This window comes from Orcinus orca, chromosome 8, assembly GCF_937001465.1.
Source record: "Orcinus orca chromosome 8, mOrcOrc1.1, whole genome shotgun sequence".
In the NCBI taxonomy this organism is placed as follows: Eukaryota; Metazoa; Chordata; class Mammalia; order Artiodactyla; family Delphinidae; genus Orcinus; species Orcinus orca.
Genome location: NC_064566.1, coordinates 8,179,473 through 8,201,629, shown reverse-complemented (window position 1 = coordinate 8,201,629; position 22,157 = coordinate 8,179,473). Strand labels below are relative to the sequence as shown.

Sequence of the window (22,157 nt, the reverse complement as noted above, 5' to 3'; positions counted from 1 at the left end):
TGCGGGTGGAGGGTGGGTGGGGACTACCTTTCCTTTAACCTACTTCCGCGGCGGCCCCACCGGACTGTGTGCGCCCCTCAGGTGACGGCGCCCGAGGGTATTCCGTTGCTAGGGGCGTTACCAAGGAGGGGCCACGAGGAGGGGCTCTCTTCCGGGAGGAGGGCAACTGGTAACCCGGAAGCGGTCGGCAGTGCGGCGCTGTTTAAAGATGGCGGCGGAGGAACCTCAGCAGCAGAAGCAGGAGCCGCTTGGCAGCGACTCGGAAGGTACCGACCGGGGGAGGGCCGTCCGGCCTGGGCTAGCGGGGGCGATGCTGGATGGCCGGTTCCCGAGGAGAGGCCAGGGGTGGGGCGGCCGGTGGCGAAGCGCGCGGACGGCCCCTTCCTCCGCCACCTCCCCCCCTCCCCCTCACAATGGAAGGAGCCTCTGTCGCGACCCCCGGCCGGGCGGGCGGGCGAGCGAGCGGGGCGGGCCCACGGCCTCGGCTCTTCTCCCTCGCTCGCTCCCGGGGCGGGGCCTAGGCCGCCCCGCCCAGCGCCCAGCCCCCTCCGTGCCGGGGCCGGGCGCCGGGCGCCGGGCTCCCGGGTCCCCAGCTCTCCCGCCCGGGTCCTTGCAGTCAGCCCCGGGCGTCCTCCGGGCCCGGCTGTCCGCCTTCTCCAGAGCCGACCGAGCCCGGAGGGGCGTCGAATTACGCCGGGCTGCGGAGCACAAAGGACTGGGTGGGCCGCTGGGGATGCTGCGGGCGGCCCGGGGTTGTGAGCGGCCGCAGGTGTGTGCCCCTGAGGGCAGCAGCCTTCGTTTCCGGTAGAGCCCCCTCTTCTGGCTTTGCAGCCTCTTTCCGCCTGTCTAGGCATTGTTTTCTTAGACCCCTGAAGAGTTGGACCTTTCAGAACGATCCCACCCTCTTCTTTTCACCCCTGAGTTAGACGCGGGGACTGAGTAGGTCACTAGGGTGGGAGGGACAGCCCTGTTGCGGGGCAGCATAGGGGATGGGTGGAGGCCCAACTGAGGATCCGGGATGCTCAAGCTCAGAAGGATTGGCCTTAAAAATCATTCCGCACCCACCTCCCATTCTAATCGCACACTCGAGGGACTGAGCTTTCGGAGACCCAGCCCCCTAGAATGGACTTGTTCAGGATCATGTAAGTTAAGAAAGAGCCAGGGCCAGGATTCAGATCTCCTGGCTCCTCACCAGTGGCTGCTCAGAGCGGGGCCCACAGGGTGGACCTGCCCAGCTCACTGATGAGTATTTAACACTGTGCCTCTAAGGTCGCACCTCCTCATGACACTTCAGTGAAGGGGGAAGGTGGTGGTATTAGTCCCTATTCACAGCTGAGGATAAGCCTCTGCAGTGAGGTAGCAGAGGAGGGTTATTGTGGTGAAGAGTGCAGGCTTTGAAATTAGACAAACCTGGGTTTGACCACAGGTCTTAGACCTTGGGCAGATTTCTTCACCGGTCTGCATTTGTTTATCTGTAAAATGGGCACCATTAAGAATACCCAGGATGGCAGGTGGAGGAAGGGTGTGATTGAGCAAAGTGCAGGCTCACAGGAAGCTCTCATCCAGCCCAAGACTCTGCCTCCTCATCTTTCTTTCCTCAGGAGACCCTGCCTGGCTCCAGAGCATTCCCAGGCTGCTGGGAAGTGATGTTAGAAGGCAGGGAAAGGGTTTGTTAGAGCTTTAAGAGTGTACCTTGGGGGTCGTCACCTTGGCCTCCTCACTTTAAAGATGAGAAAACTAAGGCCCAGGAAGGGAAGGGACTTTGCCAAGATCACACAGTTGGGGTGGAGCAGGGTGTGACGCAGGCTTCCAGATTCCAAGTCTGCTTTCCTCGCCTGCTCTTGTCCTCCGCCCAGGCTGCCTGGAGTGGGGATAGCCAGGGCCCACTGTAATCCTTGGCCTTCTTCCTTCTTCCAGGTGTTAACTGTCTTGCCTATGATGAAGCCATCATGGCTCAGCAGGACCGAATTCAGCAAGAGGTGAGGGGCTGTGGCTAGCGGCCCTACTTTGGGGATGCATAGGGTGGACCTGAGCCCCCTCCTCTCCAGGCTGAGCCGGGTACTAGATACCTTTATGGGGGGCGGTGGTCACTGTGCCACTGGGCTCAGCAGCTCTCATTTAGGTGTTGTGGCTGATAGGTGGGGGTCACTCCGTTCACCTATCAGAACATGATGGATTTCCTGCTCTCTGCAGATTGCTGTGCAGAACCCTCTGGTCTCAGAGCGGCTGGAGCTCTCTGTCCTATACAAAGAGTATGCTGAGGATGACAACATCTATCAACAGAAGATCAAGGTGGGAGCCTGGCTGAGGGGGCAGGGAGAGCTCTCGGGTAGGGAAAGGGCGGGAGCGTGCCTGTTTTAGACCTGCTCCTCGCTGGGTCTGGCCTCAGAGAGGGTAGGATGTTGGGGGAGCCCTCTGGTTCACAAGCATGCAGACTCTGGAACCAAAAAGACCTCGATTCAAATCCTGACTGCCACACAGCAGCTGTATCCTCAGCTGCTCCTTCGATGTCTCTGAGCGTGGGGTCTCTGAGTTGTGGGGTCTTCATCTGTGAAATCAGGATGATGAAAGCATCTGCCTCCAGGGTGGTTGTGAGGTTGAGGGAGATGATGCCTGTGGGGCCTGGTGCAGGCTGCGGGGAGCTGACGCTTTCAGTGCTCGCAGTGGGGCTGAGAGGGCTGGGGCCGGCTGCGGGATGAGGGTGGCAGCGGGGACACAGTCCTGCATCCTGCTTCCGGGTTGTGTGGAGAGGTAGGCAGCAGTGGGGAAAAGGGGCCTACAGACCTTTGTGCAAGGCCCTGCTGCATCACTTAACAACAGGTAAGTCCTTTAACCACTCACTTCCTTCTCTTTGAGCTGGGAGTTTGAAACGTGACAGTATGTGTAAACTGTCTAATTGACACAGCCTAAGGGTTTAGTATTTTTTATTTTTAAATTTTATTTACTTATTTATTTATTTTGGGCTGCGTTGGATCTTTGTTGCTGCGCACGGGCTTTCTCTAGTTGCGGCGAACGGGGGCTACTCTTCGTTGAGGTGCGTGGGCTTCTCATTGCGGTGGCTTCTCTTGTTGTGGAGTGTGGGCTCTAGGCAGGCGGGCTTCAGTAGTTGTGGCACGCGGGCTCAGTAGTTGTGGCTCGCGGGCTCTAGAGCGCAGGCTCAGTAGTTGTGGCGCACGGGCTTAGTTGCTCCATGGCATGTGGGATCTTCCCGGACCAGGGCTGGAACCCGTGTCCCCTGCATTGGCAGGCGGGTTCTTAACCACTGCACCACCAGGGATGTCCCAGGTTTAGTAAATATTACTCCTTCCCACTCTCCCCCAAAGATCAGAGATGCTTAGAACCTTCCACCTGAAAGGAGGGACCTTTGGGGTTAGCCATTTCAGGGGCCAGTCAGGCAACCCAGGTGATTGAAGGTGGCCGGGTCAGGGGGTGAACAGCCACGCCACAGCTCGGGTCAGCCAGTAGCAGGCAGTAGAAGCTCATGGGGCGGATGGGAGTGTCCATGCCTGTCACTCCATCGGTGCTTCCAAGACAAGCCAGAGGTTATTTTGCTGTAAAATCTCCAGGCTCCTAATAGTCGGCAGCTTGTTCAGATTTAAAATGTGGGGGCCAGACAGTGCACACAGATCCGCTCTGTGTGGCCTGTGGTCTCCTCTGACTCCTTGCTCAGGGCGTTTATGGTTTACCCAAGAGGCCTGTAGAGAGAGGAAAGCACGGGCTCTGGGGCCCAGTAGACCTGGGTTTGAGTCCTGGCTTCACGCCTTCTGTGTGATCTTGGGCAGCACCCTGGGAGGAGGAGGAGGATGGGTACTAGCCCGCCGCAAAGGGCCTGGCAAAGAGTAAGTGCTCAGGACGATTCTGGTCGCTATTCTGGTAGCGGCAGTGATTTGGGCTCTTTGTACACATTTTGCCCCGTTCATTTAACATTTCTGAGCACATACTGTGGGCCAGGCACTGTTTTAGGTGCTGGAGATAGAGTGATGACTACAGCTGTCAACTCCCGCCCTCAAGGTGATGGTTCATAGTGGAAAGACAGCCATTAAATGAGAGGTAACCCTAGTGTATGTCAGAGGTGGTAGGTGCTGTGGAGAAAAGTGAAGCGGGACGAGGAGATCAGGAGTGGGAGGGTTTGTGGTTTTATTTTTTTAATTTTTATTTTTTATAAACTTATTTATTTATTGCTGTGTTGGGTCTTTGTTGCTGTGCGCAAGCTTTCTCTAGTTGCTGCAAGTGGGGGCTATTCTTTGTTGCAGTACGTTTGCTTATCATTGTGGTGGCTTCTCTTGTTGCAGAGCATGGTCTCTAGGCATGTGGGCTTCAGTAGTTGTGGGCTTGGGCTCAGTAGTTGTGGCTCACGGGCGGGCTTAGTTGCTCCGCGGCATGTGGGAGCTTCCCGGACCAGGGCTCGAACCCACGTCGCCTGCATTGGCAGGCGGATTCTTAAGCGCTGCGCCACGAAGGAAGTCCCCGGGTTTGTGGTTTTAAATATGGGGGTGTGTGAGTAATGAACTGAGAGGCAAGGGAGCAAGCTGGCGTGGCCGGCTGGGCAGAGCTGGGTGGGGGCCAGTGTGGCTGGAGCAGAGCGGGTAGGAGATGTGGGGGATGGAGCCGAGAAAGGACTCGGAGGGAGCTGAGTATTTAATGGGTTTCTCTGGTCGATGGTGGCCTGGGTGGGGATAGACTGAGCAGTGAGGTGGAGGCAGGGAGACCTGTGCGGAGGCTTGTGCAATAAAACCGGCTGGAGATGGAGGGACGGCCAGGGCGGCTGAGTGGCCCAGGTGAGTAGCGGTTGGATGCGGGCACAGCCGAAAGGGTCTGCTGCTGGGTTGGATGGGGTGTGAGGGTGGAGTCGGCAGTGGCTGGGAGGTTTTGGCTCCGCAGCTGAAAGGTGGAGGGCGGGCAGTTGAGGGGAGGCCGGGAGGAGGTCAGGAGCTGCCTGTTGGCTGGGTCGGTCTGAGGCGGTGGAGGCGATGCAGTTGGGTGTGAGTCGAAGTTGGAGTTGAGGGCCAAGAAGGGGGCGGGTGAAGAGTTACGTTTGAATCCCATGAGCCGTGAGGTCAGGAGAGTGAGTAGAGCTGACGCTGAAGCTGCCCCAGGCCTGAGCAGGTTGTGCTGTTCGCATGGCAGGGGCTGTGGACGGCCTGTGGCGTGGTTGTCTTCTGGCAGGTGACACGTGGGCTCTTGAGGAGGGTGCGCTGTGGTTTGGTGGCCCCGTGACCACCACAGGTTAGATGAGGAGGGGCAGCGGTGAGGTTGGAGGACATGGAGAGGGTGGGCCCGGCAGCACGTGAAGGGAGGACGCAAGTGGGGCGGGTGCATCACCGGCTGGTCTGGGGAGGAGTGGGTTCGACCTTAGGGCTTAGGAGGCCATCCGTGACCTTCACTAGAGTAAAAGCCTGCTGGGATGGAGTTCACAGCAGAAGAGAAATGGAGACAGTGGGCACAGATGGCTTCACTAGAAGCCCTACAGGAAAGCAGAGAAATTGGGTGGTAGCTGGAAAGGAGTTCACGGGAAGCAGAGCGTTTTTTTCGAAGGGAGAACTGGTCTTGGGTTTATATGCTGATGGGTCTAAACGTGTCGGGAGAGAGAAATTGATGATGCAGGAGGAGAATCCAAGAGAGGGGCGGCTCTGGTGGCCGCCTCAGACCCTCCGAGGATAGAGAGAGAGGCCGTGGGTGGGTGTGCTGCGGGGGCCGAGGGGCCTCAGTCGGAGAGGAAGCAGGGTCATCGGGAAGGTGACTGGGGGGGGCTTCAGGAGAACGGAGAAGGTATGAGATAGGAGAAGGGGAGGGGCCCAGGCCGGGGGAGTGAGGCCTGCTTGCCAGACAGCACTGAGGGCCAGACACACACACACACGCACGCACGCAAGCACACACGCACACACACACCCTGCTCATAGGAGAGGTTCAGCAGGCGGAAGAAGTTCCATTGAGCTGAGGCGGAAACTGGAAAAGAGCAAACCAGCGGGTGGGTGGAGACTAGACGGGGGTGAGGGAGGCCGTTTCCCACCCTGAGGCTGTGTGGTAGGGGCCTCAGGTGTGGCGCGACGCCCCATTCCCTAACTTGCTTGCCCTGGAGCTCTCAGGGTTTGAAAGACTGTTCACTGGAAAAGCTGTGTCGGTCAGGGACCCATTCTCTTGCCTGTTTTTATGAAACAGCAGCCCTTCAGGCCCAGCAGCGTGGCATACCCATTGGCTGGTGACCACTTCGGTGACCCGTGCACCCAATGTGTCCATGACTCAGTTTCCTGGGGCTTTGGGGGCTCCTGGCAGTGGGTTGCTAAGTGAGCCCCCACCCCAGAGTCAGCAGCCAAGGCTGCCAGGTGGCTGCTTGGAGCTCAGTTGCCACCCGCTCTGGTGTGACCTTTCTTGGGGGGGTTTCCTTGGCCCGCCATGGTTCTGGCCTGATGTTGACGGGCGTGGGGTGGGCTGGGGGCTGCCTCTCCGCAGGACCTCCACAAAAAGTACTCATACATCCGCAAGACCAGGCCTGATGGAAACTGCTTCTATCGAGCTTTCGGATTCTCCCACTTGGAGGCGCTGCTGGATGACAGGAAGGAATTGCAGCGGTGAGGAGGGTGGCCACTTGGGCACAATGGAAGCAGGTAGGGGAGGGTTCCGTGAAGGGCTTGTGGGCCCCCTCCTCCCTCTTGATGACTGGGAGGTGTGCTTCCACCTGAGGCCCAATGACGGGCTGGGCCTCTGCTTGGGGCTTCCGTCAGTGGCCAGTCCCCCACCCCTGGGCTGGTCTCTCTGGGCCCCTGCTCTGCTGGCCTAGGAGCTCATGCCAGCCTCTTTTTCCCTTCCATCCACAGGTTCAAGGCTGTGTCCGCCAAGAGCAAAGAGGACCTGGTGTCCCAGGGCTTCACTGAATTCACAATTGAGGATTTCCATAACACGGTGAGCCCAGCCACCCGGTCACCCGGTCAGCCAGAGTGGAGGGGGGTGGCCTGGCTGTGGCAGGGTTGACCCATCTCCTCCCTCATCTTGCCCTCTGTCCCCCTCGGGTGGCAGTTCATGGACCTGATCGAGCAGGTGGAGAAGCAGACCTCAGTGGCCGACCTGCTGGCCTCCTTCAACGACCAGAGCACCTCGGACTACCTGGTGGTCTACCTGCGGCTGCTCACCTCGGGCTACCTGCAGCGCGAGAGCAAGTTCTTTGAGCACTTCATCGAGGGTGGCCGGACCGTCAAGGAGTTCTGCCAGCAGGTGCTGCCCCTCCCCACTCCTCAGACTTGGGCTCTTCTTTTCTCTCGTGCCTCGGGTGGGGAGCCCCGGGGCCGGGGTGGGGGGGATGGGGGAGGGGCGCCGAGACGCGGGCTGAGCCGCCCCTGTGCCTCAGGAGGTGGAGCCCATGTGCAAGGAGAGCGACCACATCCACATCATCGCCCTGGCCCAGGCGCTCAGCGTCTCCATCCAGGTGGAGTACATGGACCGCGGCGAGGGCGGCACCACCAACCCCCACATCTTCCCCGAGGGCTCCGAGCCCAAGGTCTACCTTCTCTACCGGCCTGGACACTACGATATCCTCTACAAATAGGGCCGGCCCCGGCCTGCCGCTGCCCTGCCTGCCCTCCCCTCTGCCAGGCGCTAGACATGTACAGAGGTTTTTTTTGTGGTTGTAAATGGTCATACTTCACTCCCCACCCCCTTCCCTGTCATACGACCTTCTGTGTTTTATTAAAGGGGACGCTGGTGGTGAGCCACGTGTGTGCGTGTCCCTGCTCTGCTGCTGCCCACCTGGCTGCTCTGTGTCTGGCTGCCCCCCTTCCCCTCAGGTGGGTTCCTCTCAGCCTTCCACCTGTCCACCCCCAAGCTTCCCCGCCAGGAGCAGTTTTGAGGGGGCTAGGCCTCTTGGGGACCCCTCCTGCTTACTGGGGTTCTGCTTCCTTCCCTTGAGGCTCTGCCCCTTCCCTCTTTAGCTGGCCAGGGGCTTCCATGGGGATGTGGAAGTTCCTCAGAGACTTGCCCAGGGACCCAGGACCACCAGAGCTTCAAGCTGCCCCCCCATAGGCCCCGCCTCCACCCTGCTGTCCTGGCCAGGGCCTGGGTTGCCTGCCCTCCATCAGGGGTCTGCATGGTGGAGGCATCCCGGGTGGAGAGGGCCGGCGTGATGGTGGGGCCTGGCTCAGGGCAGGTGGAGGAGCGGGGGCACCCCAGAGCACCCCAGGTGGTGCCAACCAGGCGGGGGAGGGGCAGTCCTCAAGCCTGTGCTTGGTCCTCCATGCCCAGGCCTAGTGGGGCTCGCCAGGCCACCATTCTCTTTGCACCCCTCCCCTCGGCCTGCTGCCTGTGCCTGCTTTGCACCCCCACTGCTTGGGCCGCGGTGTCTGCATCGCCTTCCTTTTTGCCTTCACCTCTTCTCTTCCCCCTGGCACATGTGGGGTCTCGGCCCCCAGGCTGTGACCTCCTTGGGGGCAGGCCCTCAATAAATGTGAAGTGCTGCTGCCCACCTCTGCTGTCCGGCCAGTGCCTCCACCTGCCTAGCTCACCAAGAGCTCTCGCTAGCCCCTTTAAGCCAAAGCACCTGTCCACACCTGGGCTGCTTCCCTCACCCGCCCCCAGCCAGGGCTGGGACAGTAGGAGCTGCAACAGTAGTGGTCTTTATTAGAATAGAGGCTGCTGAGGGGGCAGGGGGCGGAGGGAAAGAATAGGGTGGCCAAGCCAGGCCCTGCTGCAGGCTTCCGCGACTTCTTAGAGCTGGGAGCGCGGTCCAGTAGGCCCAGACGAGTCTGTGGGCAAAGCCAGTAGGTCAGAGCATGTGGGCTGTGGGCCTCCCCTAGCTTCCCAGGCTTGCCTCCCTGGCTTCCCTGCGTGGGGGTGAGTGGAGCGCGGGGTGAGCGGGTGTGTTAGTGGGCACGTTAGTGGGCAGCCACACGGAGGGCCAGGCCCTGCTTACCAGTCCTGGTCAGGGTAGGCGGCGGGCTGCCATCACGCTGGAAGGCAGAGGACAGTGAGAGCCCGCCCGGGGTGGATGTGGGCGGGGCAGGGGCTGGCCGGGGCGCGCACCACGGGGTACGTACCGACAGGGAAGTAGTGGGGGAAGCGTTGCCGGTAGATGTTTTCGTCCTTCTCCAGGAACACGCATATGATGAGCCGGTCCACCTGCGCCAGGGCCTGTTCAGCCTGGGCGGAAACCACCCACACCCCGGCTCCCCGGCTCCCCGGTCTTAACACCGCCCCGTCCCAGCAGGTTTGCACCTGCCTCGCCCTTCGGGCGCTCTTCGACCTGAGTTTAGAGCTCAGGCTGCAGAAGGGGCTCATGGTGTGGTGTGCTATTGCCTTCTCGCACTACCCTGCGCCCTGGTTGCCGGGGAGGAAACAGCCCCGAGGAAAGGAGAGGGGACGCAGAGAGCAGTGGCAAGGCCTGAACCCCATGTGCCCAGCACTCTGTACGTGGCTGGTGGGGCTGGTCAGCGGGGCCGGGGTGCGCCCCGCCACCCACCCCCGTCTGGTCCTCTTGGCTGGGCCCAGGGCTCACCTTGTCCTTGTGCTGCTCTAGCCACTCGCGCAACGTGGTCAGCACTACCTCGGCCGCCGCCTCGTTGGGGTAGCCTGCGGACCGGGCCCGGTGGGGCGGGAGTGAGTGCCAAGCTCCCACCCGTCCCTCGCCGCTTCGCCTCGGCTCCCACCCACCGCCGTACCGGGCCCCTCCCCCTGCCCCGCCCTCCCGGGCCCCTCCCTGCGCCTGGGCCCACCCGCTGCCCACCCACGCCCTTCCTCCTCTAGACCCCACTCACCAAACACTCCTGTGGAGATACAGGGGAACGCCTGGGGTGGGGGGGGGGTGAAAAGAGATTGGGGACCGCGTCACTCTCCGCTCCGCCTCCCGCCAGGCCGTGCCCCGCCCCCGGCTTCACGTCGCCCCCGCCCCCGCCGCCTGGCGCCCCTCACCACCGAGCGGAGCCGGTGCTCCAGCAGCAGGTCGAGGCTGCTCAGGTAGCAGCTGCGGAGCTCGGCAGCCTGGCTGGCGCTGGGCTCTCCGTGGGCGATGGGTCCCACCGTGTGGATGACATCTGTGGGAGGCGACGGGATCAGACCGGCCGGGGGCTCCGTGCGGTCCTCGGCTTTCCCTCCTGCCGGCCTGGGCCCTGGAGCGGACAGGAAACAAGCCCCCTCCTCCCCAAGTTCTGAGGCTCCCCGGGGAAGGGCCCCACCCAGGTCGGCACACAGGTGTACCCTCGAGCCTCAGTTCACGCTTCCACAGACACAGGCAGGCCCACGCTGAGCCCCTCCCCACATCTGTAGGCAGCCGGCTGAGGCAATGGGGCGTTGCCTCCTTAGCTCTTACCCTCCAAGTCCTGGCCCCTCCCCAGCCTCCACGCATCCCCTCCCGCCACCGGCTTCCTGGGGAAGGCGAGGAGGGGCCAGATCCTGGCACTTCAGAAGTGCCCCGAGGAGGCCTCCAGCAATTCTGTGGAGCGTGCACCCCTAACCCCCGGTTACAGCACTCACACAGGCGCCCAGTCTGCGCCCCACCGGGGTGGGGGTGTCGGGGACTCACACTTGGCCGGCAGCCGGTAGCCGCAGGTGATCTTGGCCTTGCCGGTCTCGCAGCTCTGAAGGGTCCTGCACTCGTCGGTGAGGAGGGGTCCGGCGGCCCGGTGGATGCAGCCGTCCACTGCAGGGGACGGGGGCAGTGAGCCTTGGGGTTCCCCGCCGCACGCCTGAGCCCGTTTTACAGAGAAGGCCGAGGCCCACAGACCGAATACTCCCGATCCCCTGGCTGTGCTGGGACTCGCAGGGCACCTCGCCTTTCTCCCGCGGCCTCCAGACGCTCCCTCACCCCTCCACCCCCTACCCCCACCCCTGGTCCCACACTTGTTTCACGTCTAGGGAAATCGAGGCGGAGACAGGGGCCAAAGCGGGCCCCGGCGGGAGCCAGCGCAGACCGGCCGGCAGGGGGCGCGCCCGGCCCGCCCTGCTCTTTCCTGGGCTCTTGGCAGGGACGCGGGAGGGTTTGGGGTCTCTCCGGGCCGAGGTGGCTCCGGGAGGCAGGGTCCCGGACGGCAGGAACGGCAGCCCGAGCCGGGCTAGGGGTAAGTCCGCCTTCCCGGCTCCGGCCCGGACGCGCCGCGGGGCCCGCTACCAGTCGCCGCCTCCGCGCCAGGAGCCCAGAGTCCCAAGGGCGACCTCTCAAGGCGAGGCCCCTCGGACCTACTTTACAAACTCTAAGACCCACTTTACAGACGCGGAAACTGAGGCCACCTAGTTATAAGAGGCAGATCCGATCCCGGCCTTGAGCTAGGTCTTCCAGCTCCTTCCCTGCGCCACGCGGGGAAGGTGATCCGGGCCGCGCAGATGTCTCCGGGAGTGCACCCCAGCTCGTTAACGAGCCGCCTCGTTAGTGCATCCGGCTTAATTGGGGCCGGGCCTGGGCTTGTTTATCCGAGGGCGGCTCTGGGGCTTCGCTAGCGACCTTGGGGACCTGGACCCCGATAAACAACTTGGGCGCAGGCCTAAGAGACTCTTCTCCTGTCCGACCTCGCTCCCTCCCGCGGCGCCGAGGGACAGGCGGGGTTTGGCCTTGTCCCTCATTGGCCCCGCCGCACCTTGTTAAGCCCTTTCCCCGCTCCCAGATCGTCCACTGCCTCATCTGATAATTAGGCACAGTGACCGCGCCGCCCCCCGCCCCCCCCACACCCCGGCCTCAGGGGAGGCATTAACAACCTGGCCAGGAGAACATGACCCACCTCTGGCAGGTCCCCAGCTCCGATTGCACCCTAGGCCTGTGTCAGGGGCTTCTTGGACACGGAGCTCAATGCTCTGCAGCAGGAAAGGACTATCATTTCCTCATTTTACAGATGCGCAAACTGAGGCCCTAGCTCCTTCATCACAGCCCCACCCTCAACATCTTGGCACAGGACCAGGGACACCAACTGGACCACCCCCTTTTCTTCTGTTTTCTTTTATGCGCTGTGAGGCCAATTAAACCTAATTTTGCGACTTCACTCAGGGATGGCACCAGGCGATTTCCCAGAGCGCCCCAGGCGTGGGGGTGGGCAGGTGGGGTAGAGGAGTTGGGGGGAACCCGGGGAGGGAATCTGGGACTGGGTCCCCCGCCTCCTCCTCTTGGGCAGACATGAGGATTGCGGCACCCAATGGGAGGGGGCAGAGAGTGGGGCCCTGGGCTGTGTGTCCAAGGTGTGGCACAGTGGGTGTACAGCGTCCACGTGCAGTGTGTCTGTCCCGGGTGGGGGTGCCAGGCGACCCACCCAGCACGGTGTGCCACAGCAGGGGCTGTGGAGCTGCACAGCCTGGGTTCAGATGCCAGCTCTGCCAGTCACATTTGTGTAACCCAGGGCACTTAACCTCTCTGGACCTCGACTGCCCCATCTGTAAAATGGGATAATAGTAGTACCCACCTCATAGGAGTATTGGAAGGATTAAGTTAATTCCTGTAACGTGCTTAAGGCATGAGTGAAGGCGACGCCAGTGTTGGCTATTACTAGGTCAGTGAGACTGTATGGGCGGGTGCCCAACGTGTATACCAGGGAGCAGGGTGGGAAGCAGCGTCCAGGGCGTAAGGGGTTAGCACAGGGACCTGCCGGAGCCGGCTCACCTGGGGACCTCCCAGCCCTGCCCCAGTGGTCTCATCCACTTCCCACCTGGTTGCCTGCCATCTCCCCGTGCTGTCCACCCTGCAGGCAACCTTGGCCCACTGTGGGGGCCGTGTGAAAGTGGCGCTCAGCGAGATCTGTGTTTGAGGGACTTATTGTTTCCTGCAGAAGCGGACAGGCCTGCAGCCAAGCCTTTGGGGCTGACCTGGGGGCATGAGGGGGTAGGAGGAGGGAGGAATTGGCGCTGGCAGAGCCCCCGGGCTGGAGTCCCCCGAGCAGCATACAGAACAGGGCCGGGGCCGTGTGCAGGTGCCCAGGGAGCAGTTCTCCCAACGCAGAGCTGAGGGACAGGCCCGGGGTTCCACCCCTGCTCACCCTTCCCCCAAGAAGCCAGCGCCCAGACTAGCCCTGGCACTCAGGGTTTCAGCAGCCAGGCCCCCTCCTGCCCCCACTCCCTGTCCACACAGCAGCCTGTGGCTCTCCCATCCCTGAGTGTCAGAGGAGGCCCCCAGCCCAAAGGGCTGCCCCTTCCCATGTCTCCCACCATGACCTGTACCTCCCCTGGCTCTGACCCCCAGGCCCGGTCCCAGCTCTTCCTTGGGCTAAGCTGAGCCCCGGAGACCAGAAGGAGGAGGCTTCCTGGGGTCCCATCCAAAGACAATGTCCTTCCTCCCCACTCCCCACCTGACCCTGGGGCAGCTGGCCCTTGGGTCTGCCTGGTTAGGGGGTGCCCCAGTTCATACCAATCAACCCTCGGTCCCCTCCCTGGTCAGCCACATCCAAAAACCCTCTAAAGCAACTATACTCCAAAAACAGTTTAAAAAACAAACCCCAAATCCCTCAGAGCTCCAACTTGACCCCCACCTCACTCCGAGTCAGCAGAAAACCTGAGGTCTCTCCTGGGGAGACTGAGCCCACATGGGTGGTAGGGGCTTCCTCAGATGTCCCTCCACTAAGGTCAGGGCTGAACCCTTCCTCTCCTGGACGATGGCCCTAAGGCCACTCTGCCTCCCTCCTCAGCCTCTGCCTCGCTCTTCCACCTTTAAGGTCCTAGGTCTGGCTCCTTAATTTCAGCTTCAACAGCTTCTTTTTTTTTTTTTTTTTTTTTTTTTTTTGCGGTACGCAGGCCTCTCACTGTTGTGGCCTCTCCCGTTGCGGAGCACAGGCTCCGGATGCGCAGGCTCAGCGGCCATGGCTCACGGGCCCAGCCGCTCCGCGGCACGTGGGATCTTCCCAGACGGGGGCACGAACCCGCGTCCCCTGCATTGGCAGGCGGACTCTCAACCACTGCGCCACCAGGGAAGCCCTTTTTTTTTTTTAATAAATTTTTTAAAAATTTACTTATTTTTATCTTTGTCTGCCTTGGGTCTTTGTTGCTGCACGCGGGCTTTTATCTCTAGTTGCAGCGAGTGGGGGCTACTCTTCATTGTGGTTCACGGGCTTCTCATTGGGTGGCTTCTCGTTGCAGAGCATGGGCTCTAGGCCCGTGGCCTTCAGTAATTGTGGCCCTCGGGCTCAGTAGTTGTGGCTTGCGGGCTCTAGAGCGCAGGCTCAGTAGTTGTGGCACACGGGCTTAGTTGCTCCGTGGCAATGTGGGATCTTCCCGGACCAGGGTTTGAACCCATTTCCCCTGCACTGGCAGGCGGATTCTTAATCACTGCGCCACCAGGGAAGTCCCTCAACAGTTTCTTGGTGAGCAAGGCGCTGAGCCATGTACATCCACCGTCTTATTTGGGCCTCACAGCCTGGCTGTGCTATTATTTTTCTTGCTTTAGAGAAGAAGAAATTGAGGCACAGAGAGGGTGAGAGACTTGCCCAAGGTGACACAGCTGGACTGCTCTACTTCCTCCAGGACCATGAAAGGACCTGTCTCTCCGTTCCCATCCTGAGCCTCCCTCCCACCCTGGCTGTCTGTCTACTGTTTGCCCTCCTCACCCAAACACTTTGGGAAGACGTTTTGTCTACGGCTGCTGTCTCCTCACTTCTGGCCCCTGCAGCCTGGCTCCTGTCCCCTCCCCACATCTACATATCCCCCTCCTGACAGAGGGACTGCTTTGGGGACCTTTGGTCTGGGACCCTCCTCTTGCACGACTGTTCAGCTGCACCCACAGGCTGACCACTAACTGTCTCCATCCGATCCAGCAAGGCTGCCTTGGGAGACCTGCTCTCCCCGTCCTCCTGCCTCCCTGATCTCTTCTGTCTGGGGGCCCTGTCTGCCCTCTCTCTGTTCCAGCCCTGACTGGAACAGATGTTCCAGGCACGTCCCCCAGAGAAGCCAGCCGCCCCTGCTTGGAAGCCCACCCCAGCCTCCTGCCATCGGTGTGGCCTCCACAGCCCTGCACTGAGCCTTCAGGAGCATCAACAGACTCAGCCCCTGCCTCGCGAGTCCAGGGCCGGGAGGGCGCTGGGAGAGGGCAGGGCCTGGAGCCGGGCCCTCCTCGGAGCCGTGGAGGTGAAGCAGACAGGCTCCCGTGGGGGCCACTTGCCAAGGCGCTTAGGGTATTCTGACCGCTATTTAGAGTGCTGTAATATTCATGAAGGGAAGATTAGATATTTAAATTTGTTCAGCAATGAATGCATCTCAGAGGGGGAGCATTCCTCATGCTAAACAAACAAGCAAGCAGGGGCTAATTAATTATTTACAGGAATACAAGGAGGCCTGTGGCCTGGGGGAGAGGAGGGCAGCTGTGCCCCTGACAGAGGGCAGGAGACCCTGGTTGGCCCTGGGCCTACCCCTCCAACTCCCCCCCATTCCCCTCCACTGTCCTGTGGGTCTGGCCCCCCCCTGCTCGCCCCCTTCTGGGATTTCTCTTTCCAGAAATCCTGCCCACAAGCTTGCTAGTAGCTTTGGGCCAGTCACTTAACCTCTCTGAGCCTCAGAACTGGCCTCAGAAAGTTTGTGGGGAGGACTGAGGTTCGCTGAGAGGTGGCCTGGCGGGGGGCTGGTGGGGGACTAAAGGCCAGAATGATTAAGCAACTCGTCCAGGATCTCACAGTTACAGGAGAGCAGAGGCTCAGAATCGCTTCCCCGCCTCCATCTCACAGGAACAGGGACAAAAGCTCGTGGAGGCAAAGCCATTCTCAGCCAGGTGGGGGTTGTGAGGCCTTGCCTGGGCAGCCCCAGCCCTGCCCTGCGGACTCCTGTGGGTCCCCAGGGCAGCGGAGGGAGAGGATGGGCCTGGGCAGTGCCCTCCCAGGGTGCCAAGTCTCAGAGCCTCTGAAAGGAGCTCGCTGGGGCTGTGTGGGCCACGGCTCCTGGTAGCAGAGCAGACCTGGCCCCGAGAGACCCAAGGCCCCCTCCCCCCAGCTCTCCCACCCCTCCGCCGGGTCACTTCACCTCCCTGCACCTCAGTTTCATCTGTACAAGCCCAGTAACAGCACCTCCCTCTGCATTTGGTGTAAGCGTTCAGTTCGAGACGGTACCAAAGGGCCCTGCACGTTATCACATGTCGCCCCATTTTACAGATGGGGAGACCGAGGCACAGCCACGGACTCCGCAGGCAGAAGACCCCTCTGTCCCTCATGCTCTTGGGGTCCCCTTTGCCCAAGGGATGGGACACACTGCCAGGTGGAAATGTCACCCAGAAAGCCCTGGCAGAGAGAGGGCTGGGGAGGTAGAGGGGTGAGCTTGAGGCCCACGGGGCCAGGGGAGGGGTGCACCTCTCGAGCCTGCGAAGGCACCTGGGTCTGGGCCCTCGGGACCACCTCCCGCTTAGACGTCTCACCCCGCAGGCCCCAGGGGCTGGGCACCCGGCCTGAGAGCCCTCCCTCTCCAGCCACATTGGTACAGCCAGCAGCTGCCGCCCATCCCAGCCACCTGCACAAACGCCGAATGCCAGGGCTGAAAGAGGGCAGAAGCCTGAGCCGCTGCACCCCCAGACCCCTAACCTGCAGGGGGCAGGCCCAGCCATAAAGCCTGGCCAAGTGGCCCAGCCCAGGGCCTCGGGCCCCCTTCTCTCTGGCCCTTCCTACCCTCTTCATCTCTGGCCTCCATTTTCCTCCCAGGCCCAGGCCAAGACTTGGGATCCTCAGCCCCACACGATACCCCATTGCCAGAACTGCCTCGGCCTCTGCCTACACGCTCCTGGTCACTCATTCAGTCAGCAAACCCGTGCCAGCCCCCGCTCTGTGCTAGCCTTGGGCTCAGCCCACTGTGGGGGGCGGGATACAGAGCCCACCCTCGCCAGGACCCGCCCTCAAGGGGCCGAGGCGGGTGGGTGCCCCGGGGAGAAGATGGATGAACGACAGTTCCGCCATGTGATCTGAAATTCATTATGGGGTGAGATCAGCTCCTTAAATGGGGATTTCCAAACATTAGGGCTTCATTATGGACACAACGGCAGCGCCTCATTCATCATGCAAAAATCACTCCCGTTATTAAAAATCCCCCTGGCAGCCGCCGGCAGGGGCCTGGAGGCATCTTGCCCGCTGGGGGCGGGGCACGGGCCCCGGCGCTGAAGCTGGAGTCCCCGCCCTTCTCTCTCCCACCCAGGGAGGGCTGGCTGAGGGGTGGGGGTGGGGAGCACGGTTCAGCTCAAGGGCCTTGGTGCCTCGGTTTCCTCATCTGCACAATGGAGATGCTAACGGTACGTGCGTCCCATAGTGCTGTGACGGGGGTGAGATTCCGCAGGGAGAGCCCAGCAAGGCCCTGGCAACCAGGCAGGGGGCACTCCACATGCCTGGCAGCTGTTAGCACCTTATCCTTCTCCTCAGCTGGGGCCTTTACTTGGGGGGCCATGTCACTCCCCTGCTCATGAAACCTCCCATGGCTCCCACAAGTCCACGAAATACAATCATCAACGCCGAGCAAGGCTGGGGCTCCCTCCAGCCTCCGCGTGCCTCCCCCACCATCCTCAACACAGGCATTGGGCAGTGGGGAGGTGGACCCGCCAGGCGCCAGGCCCTGGGCGAGGGAGGCGAAGTGCGGCTCTAATATCACCGCGGTGAAACAGCAGAAGGAAACACACTCCAGAGCAAGAGGAGAGGGAAGGGAGCTGGGCAGGCATGGGTGCGGTTCACGGTTGGGGAGGTGCCTCTGAGGTGGCATCTGAGCAAAGCCCTGAGTGATGAGAAGAAAGGCTTTGGGGAGGTCAGGGGAGGAGGGGTCCAGGCAGAGGGCTCAGCAGGGCAACAGGGGGAGAGGTGGGAGGGCAGGGCTGCATCGCAGGAACCATCGCAGTGGGAAGGTGCCAGTGGGGCAGGAGCGTGGTCTGAGACGGCCCCTGGGGCCCTTTGCTGTGCCCTTATCCAGGAATGCCCTTCCCCTCTCTGCCGCGGCACAGCCCCCTGCCCCAGACAACTTCTGGCCACACCCGCCCCATGCACCCACCCGCCGCAGCCTGGCACGGAGCCGTGCTCAGGACTGGCTGGTCAGGCCCACACAGCCTGCCCTGGAGAGGGCCACGGGGGGCCCCTGTCTGCCTGCTGTGCTAGGCCCCAGCTAATCGGGGCAGAGCCGGGAAGCAATCACAGATCAGCGGTGCTGGGCGATGGAGACAGTGCCAGGTGGAGGTGCGCGGGATGGCAAGTGAGCTGGGCAGAAGTGGAGGCCTGAATCCTGAGGGTGAGTGAGCAGGAGAGAGTGAGAGGTGGAGAGAGTGCACGTGCCGGAGGAGCTGTGTGGAGGAGCGAGACAGAGATGGAGCGAGAGTGAGATGGCAAGAGACAGACCGAGTGGGGGCGAGGGAGACTCAGACGGAGACAGAGAGAGGAAAGAGGGTGCCCCCCCCGGACTCGTGGGTCCCTGTGTGGAGAGAGGAGAGGCTGGGCCCCGGGGGCAGGTTCTGCCTGAGCCATGTGCCTGCATGGTGGGTGGGGGAGGAATGCACACAGATACCTGGGCTGGGGGGAGGCGCCCCTGGGCATGGCCGGGCCACCAACAGGTCCCCACTGAGCACCTACTGTTTTCCAGGAGGTGACAGACAGACGCCCTGTGCATGCCCCTTAGTGGGGGAGCCTGATGGGGAGCAGTTGGTACTTAATCACACAAACAAGAGTCTGATTTTCAAGGGTGACAGAATACTGGCCCAAGAGGGGCAGTGCCTGCTGTGTCCCAGCACTGAGGACAGTGCCAGGAACGTGGCAGGCCCCTCAGTAAATAGAACAGTGTGTGTGCGTGTGTGCGTGCGTGCGTGTGTGTGTGTGTGTGTGTATGTTGGGGGGCTGCTGGTGGGAGGGGCTGCCCTGACATGGAGATAACTAGGTGGGAAGGTGTGGTGGGCAGGCACAGCATGTGCAAAGGCCCTGTGCCAGGAGAGGGCTATCCCGGGAGCGAGCCACCTCTGGCTTCCCCCTGGTGTGAGATGCCTGGGACCCTGCAGTGTAAGGGACACACACAAGGCCTTGCAGTGTGGGCACAGGGAGGAGGGCGTGCAGAGCCGCTCAGCAGGAGGGCAGGGTGGCTGCGCCCTCACGGGCCTGCAGGTTTGGGTGGGCCCGCTGACCTCCGGGTGCGTGGACGGGGCTCCATCTTGCCCTGCCCCTGCCAGGGACCTGCCTGACCCCAGCCGCCCACCCCTCGGGCTGGCCCTCGGGGCTCTGGACAGGCGGGAGCAGAGATGGCCGCTGCAAGCAGAGGAAGGCGGCCCTGAATTAATCTGTCACTAAAGCTTGGCCGTGGCAGGCGCAGTCATGATTTAGATGAATAATTGAAACGCTCTGATACATTTATTATCCCTTTAGTGCGAAAGTGGCAGAGAAAGACGAGGGGTAATTGAAAAAGAGCGCACAAATCTCCACCAGAAGGCTGGCTCCTTATCGCCGAGTAAACATTTCAGTCCCCATAAACAGGAGAGACGCGCGTCAGGGCCCTGTCGATTCCCATCCTGATTTAGGGCCCGCCTCCCTTCCTACCATACAATAGGAGAGTGTTTGTTCACAAAAATTTTTTATCGAGCCAGTAAAAGGCTGTCCAGGAAGGAGGCGGGAGCAGGAGTGGGCCTGGCCATCCCCAGGCCTGAGGGTCTCCCCACTGCAGACACTGGGCTCTCTACCTGGTGGGCCTCTCCATCCCTCTGTACCCGACGAACTCCTATGCAGTCTTCGGGGCCCAAATCAAATGCCCCCTCTGTTGGGAAGACTTCTACCAAAATGGATCTCTTTGAGGGCAGGGTCAAGTCCTGAGTCCCAGGGTTTGACACAGGTGTCCTCCCCGGCTCCATATACACACACACTCAGAAAGAGTGCTGGGAAGGAATGGGGAGTGGGGGGCCTTCACTGTGTTATCAGACCACCTACCTTGGCCTCAGGGCCTGGTGGGTGCCCAACCCCAGTGAGGCAGGCCCAGGGGCCCTGGACCCTTTGGGTTAAGTCCTTTTGGCCCCAGCGGCCCCTGGGGGTTCCCACTGAAGTTTAGGGTGACAGGACTCCCCTACATACTTGCTGTAAACACTGTGGTTCCCTGCACCACAGCCCTGCAGGCCAGCCTCAGCCCCCCTTTAAGGGCTCCTTTCTGAACTGATAGCTGCCTCCCCCAACAGGGCTGTATGAGAACTCCGGGGCAGGCTGTTAGTCCCCAGCTCCTAGGGCACACCCAGCACACAGGGGTACAACTAACCACCCCATAAAGGCTGATCTAGGGGCTTGGAATCCCCTGAACCCTGTTCCTGGGGAGAGTATGTTCTAGTGGGGAGAAAGGCAGTAAAAATAAGCATGAAACACAAGCATGTTGAAAGGGCGTCCATGCTCTGGGGACAGGCACAGGGCAGGGTAGAGGATCGGCACTGAGGGCCGCGCTGGCTGGGGGAGTTTTCAACAGAGTGGCCAGGGCAGGCTGAACGGGACCAGTGCTTGTTAAAGGCATGGATGGTGGATGGATAGGTAAATGGGTGGTGATGGGAAGTTGGGGGTGGGTAGAGGCCTGAACCCCTGCAGGGCTGGACTTGGGAGAAGAGGGCACCTGGGAGGACCAGGGTCTGTCCGGGCAGAGTTAGATGGGGACCCAGACCCCCCCCAGTCCCAGGCTGCCCCTGCCTGTGTACTCCCTCCTGGCAGGTCGGGGCGTTAAGGCTGGATGGACCAGGGGGCGGTAGAGGGTACAGGTGGCAGATGTGAGAGCAGAGGACATCCCGGGGGCCCAGCGCCTGTTTCCATTCCCATCCCAGGTGGGCACCAGGCCCCCACAAGCCCCAGCCTCTCCCTATCCCCTGTCCCCTCCCTGCCACCTCCGCCTTGTTCCAATCACATTAGCAGAGTGACAGCCCCCGTGAGCACTGGCGGCGGCTCCATAAATCTCAGCTGGCATTAAAAGGCTGGACTCCGGGCCCACTTCCTCCTGGGTCCTGGCCCACCCCATCCATCTCTGCGTCGGTCAGGCTGCGCCTGGGGCCTGCTCCAGCCTCCTCTCACCCTCAGTGCTGCAGGAAAGGGAGCTAGAGGGACGCCACTGGGCCTCCCCCCTCAATCTGGCCAGAGCAGCTGTCCTTTGACCTCCCAGAGTGAGGTCACCAGGCCACCTATGAGCCACTCCCTGCCCTGCCTGAAACCTCAGTGGCTCCCATTGCCCTCATCAGCAAGTCCTTTGCTTGACATGTAAGGCCGTCCCTGCCTTTACCTGTAGTTCATTCATTCATTTATCAACCATGTATTGAGCACCGACTGTATGCACCAGCCCCAGTCCTAAGTGCTGGAGATACAGTCATGCCTTCTGGAGCTATCGTTCTCAGTGGGGAGACAGACAATGAACAATGAACATAATCAACAAGTAAATTACATAGCACATTAGGAGAGAGGTGCTTGGAGGAAAATAAAAACTAGAGCAGTGTGAGAGGCCTGGGGAGGTGGGGCAGGGGCAGGGAGCTGCAATTTCCAGGGGTCAGAGTGGGCCTCACCGAGTAGATGGCATGCAAGTAAACACTTGTAAGAGGTGAAGGGAGCAGCCATACGGCTCTCTGCGGAAGAGCATTCGGGGCAGAGGGAAGAGCCAGTGCAAAGGCCCTGAGGCAGGAGCGGGCCAGGTCTGTTCCAGGAACTGCAGGGAGGTCAGTGTGGCTGACACAGAGTGGAGAGGGCCAGGCAGTCTGACAGGTGCCTGGAGACCCCGTGGGCCGTAGGAAGGAGGTGAGGTGAGAGCCCTGGCAGAATTCTGAGCAGAAGAAGGTGATGACCTGACTTAGGACTTACAAGTCCCACACCTTTCTGTGATCCTTTGTCTTCCTAACTGAACGGCTAAAAATCCAGCTCCTCACGTGGTCTCTGAGGGCCCCTGAGTCCTTTCCCATCTCCCCTCCTCCTGGCTGGGCTCCGACCACTCCAGTCCTCGGAGTCTCCCCGAATGCCCCACGCGCTCCCTCACTCTAGGCTTCACCTGTGCTGTTCCCTCTGCCCAGCACACCCTTCCCACTGCTCTTCACCGGCTGCCTTCTACCCATCCCTTGGGTCCCAGTGCAGGCGCCACCTCTTGCAGGAGCCTCCCTGGTCCCCAAGCCTGGACACTGAGCCTGTACTCCTCACTCCGCCCCCAGGCCCCCTATTGCACAGACCACCCTGTGTCGTGCTGGTGCTCCTGTCTGCACTGCGAGCTTGAAGCAGGGACCAGGCTCCTCTGGTGCCCGGCAGATGTGTCCAGGCACTTGGCTCAGAAGAGGGTCCTAGACCCCC

At 61.3% G+C, this 22,157-nt stretch overlaps 2 protein-coding genes across 7 annotated transcripts in view; one reads left to right on the top strand and one right to left on the bottom strand.

The window, feature by feature from the left end:
• Positions 1 to 111: 111 nt before the first annotated feature.
• OTUB1 (OTU deubiquitinase, ubiquitin aldehyde binding 1) lies at positions 112 to 7,702 on the top strand. 4 transcript variants are annotated; one of them, XM_033415292.2, is made up of 7 exons: positions 112 to 266; positions 1,918 to 1,979; positions 2,194 to 2,292; positions 6,451 to 6,569; positions 6,816 to 6,900; positions 7,036 to 7,209; positions 7,343 to 7,702. In XM_033415292.2, the coding sequence occupies exons 1-7, from the start codon at positions 209 to 211 to the stop codon at positions 7,538 to 7,540; spliced, it is 795 nt and encodes a 264-aa protein (XP_033271183.1). In that variant the 5' UTR covers positions 112 to 208; the 3' UTR covers positions 7,541 to 7,702. The 4 variants fall into 4 exon arrangements, with proteins under 4 accessions (XP_033271183.1, XP_004264317.1, XP_049569488.1 ...); XM_004264269.4 differs by having other exon boundaries at positions 114 to 266; positions 7,015 to 7,209; XM_033415298.2 differs by lacking the exon at positions 112 to 266 and adding an exon at positions 670 to 769 and having other exon boundaries at positions 7,015 to 7,209.
• Positions 7,703 to 8,587: 885 nt separating this feature from the next.
• Positions 8,588 to 22,157, bottom strand: part of MACROD1 (mono-ADP ribosylhydrolase 1) — a 152,405-nt gene continuing 138,835 nt past the window's right edge. For 2 of the 3 annotated variants that reach the window (XM_033415266.2, XM_033415264.2), the window contains 6 exons: positions 10,505 to 10,621; positions 9,895 to 10,016; positions 9,741 to 9,771; positions 9,482 to 9,555; positions 9,024 to 9,105; positions 8,588 to 8,732 (listed from right to left, as the gene is read on the bottom strand). In XM_033415266.2, the coding sequence (XP_033271157.1) occupies positions 8,695 to 8,732; positions 9,024 to 9,105; positions 9,482 to 9,555; positions 9,741 to 9,771; positions 9,895 to 10,016; positions 10,505 to 10,621 (464 nt within the window). In that variant the 3' untranslated portion in view covers positions 8,588 to 8,694. Of the gene's footprint in view, positions 8,733 to 8,899; positions 8,937 to 9,023; positions 9,106 to 9,481; positions 9,556 to 9,740; positions 9,772 to 9,894; positions 10,017 to 10,504; positions 10,622 to 22,157 lie in introns of all 3 variants that reach the window. The other variant, XM_004264271.3, reaches the window with a different exon arrangement.

Bases quoted from the DNA above. Each gene is read 5' to 3' on its own strand.
- OTUB1 (XM_049713531.1), top strand. From the start codon at position 311: ATGCTGGATGGCCGGTTCCCGAGGAGAGGCCAGGGGTGGGGCGGCCGG. The intron at 1,980-2,193 runs GTGAGGGGCTGT...TGCTCTCTGCAG, and splicing joins AGGACCGAATTCAGCAAGAG to ATTGCTGTGCAGAACCCTCT. The intron at 2,293-6,450 runs GTGGGAGCCTGG...GCCTCTCCGCAG, and splicing joins TCTATCAACAGAAGATCAAG to GACCTCCACAAAAAGTACTC.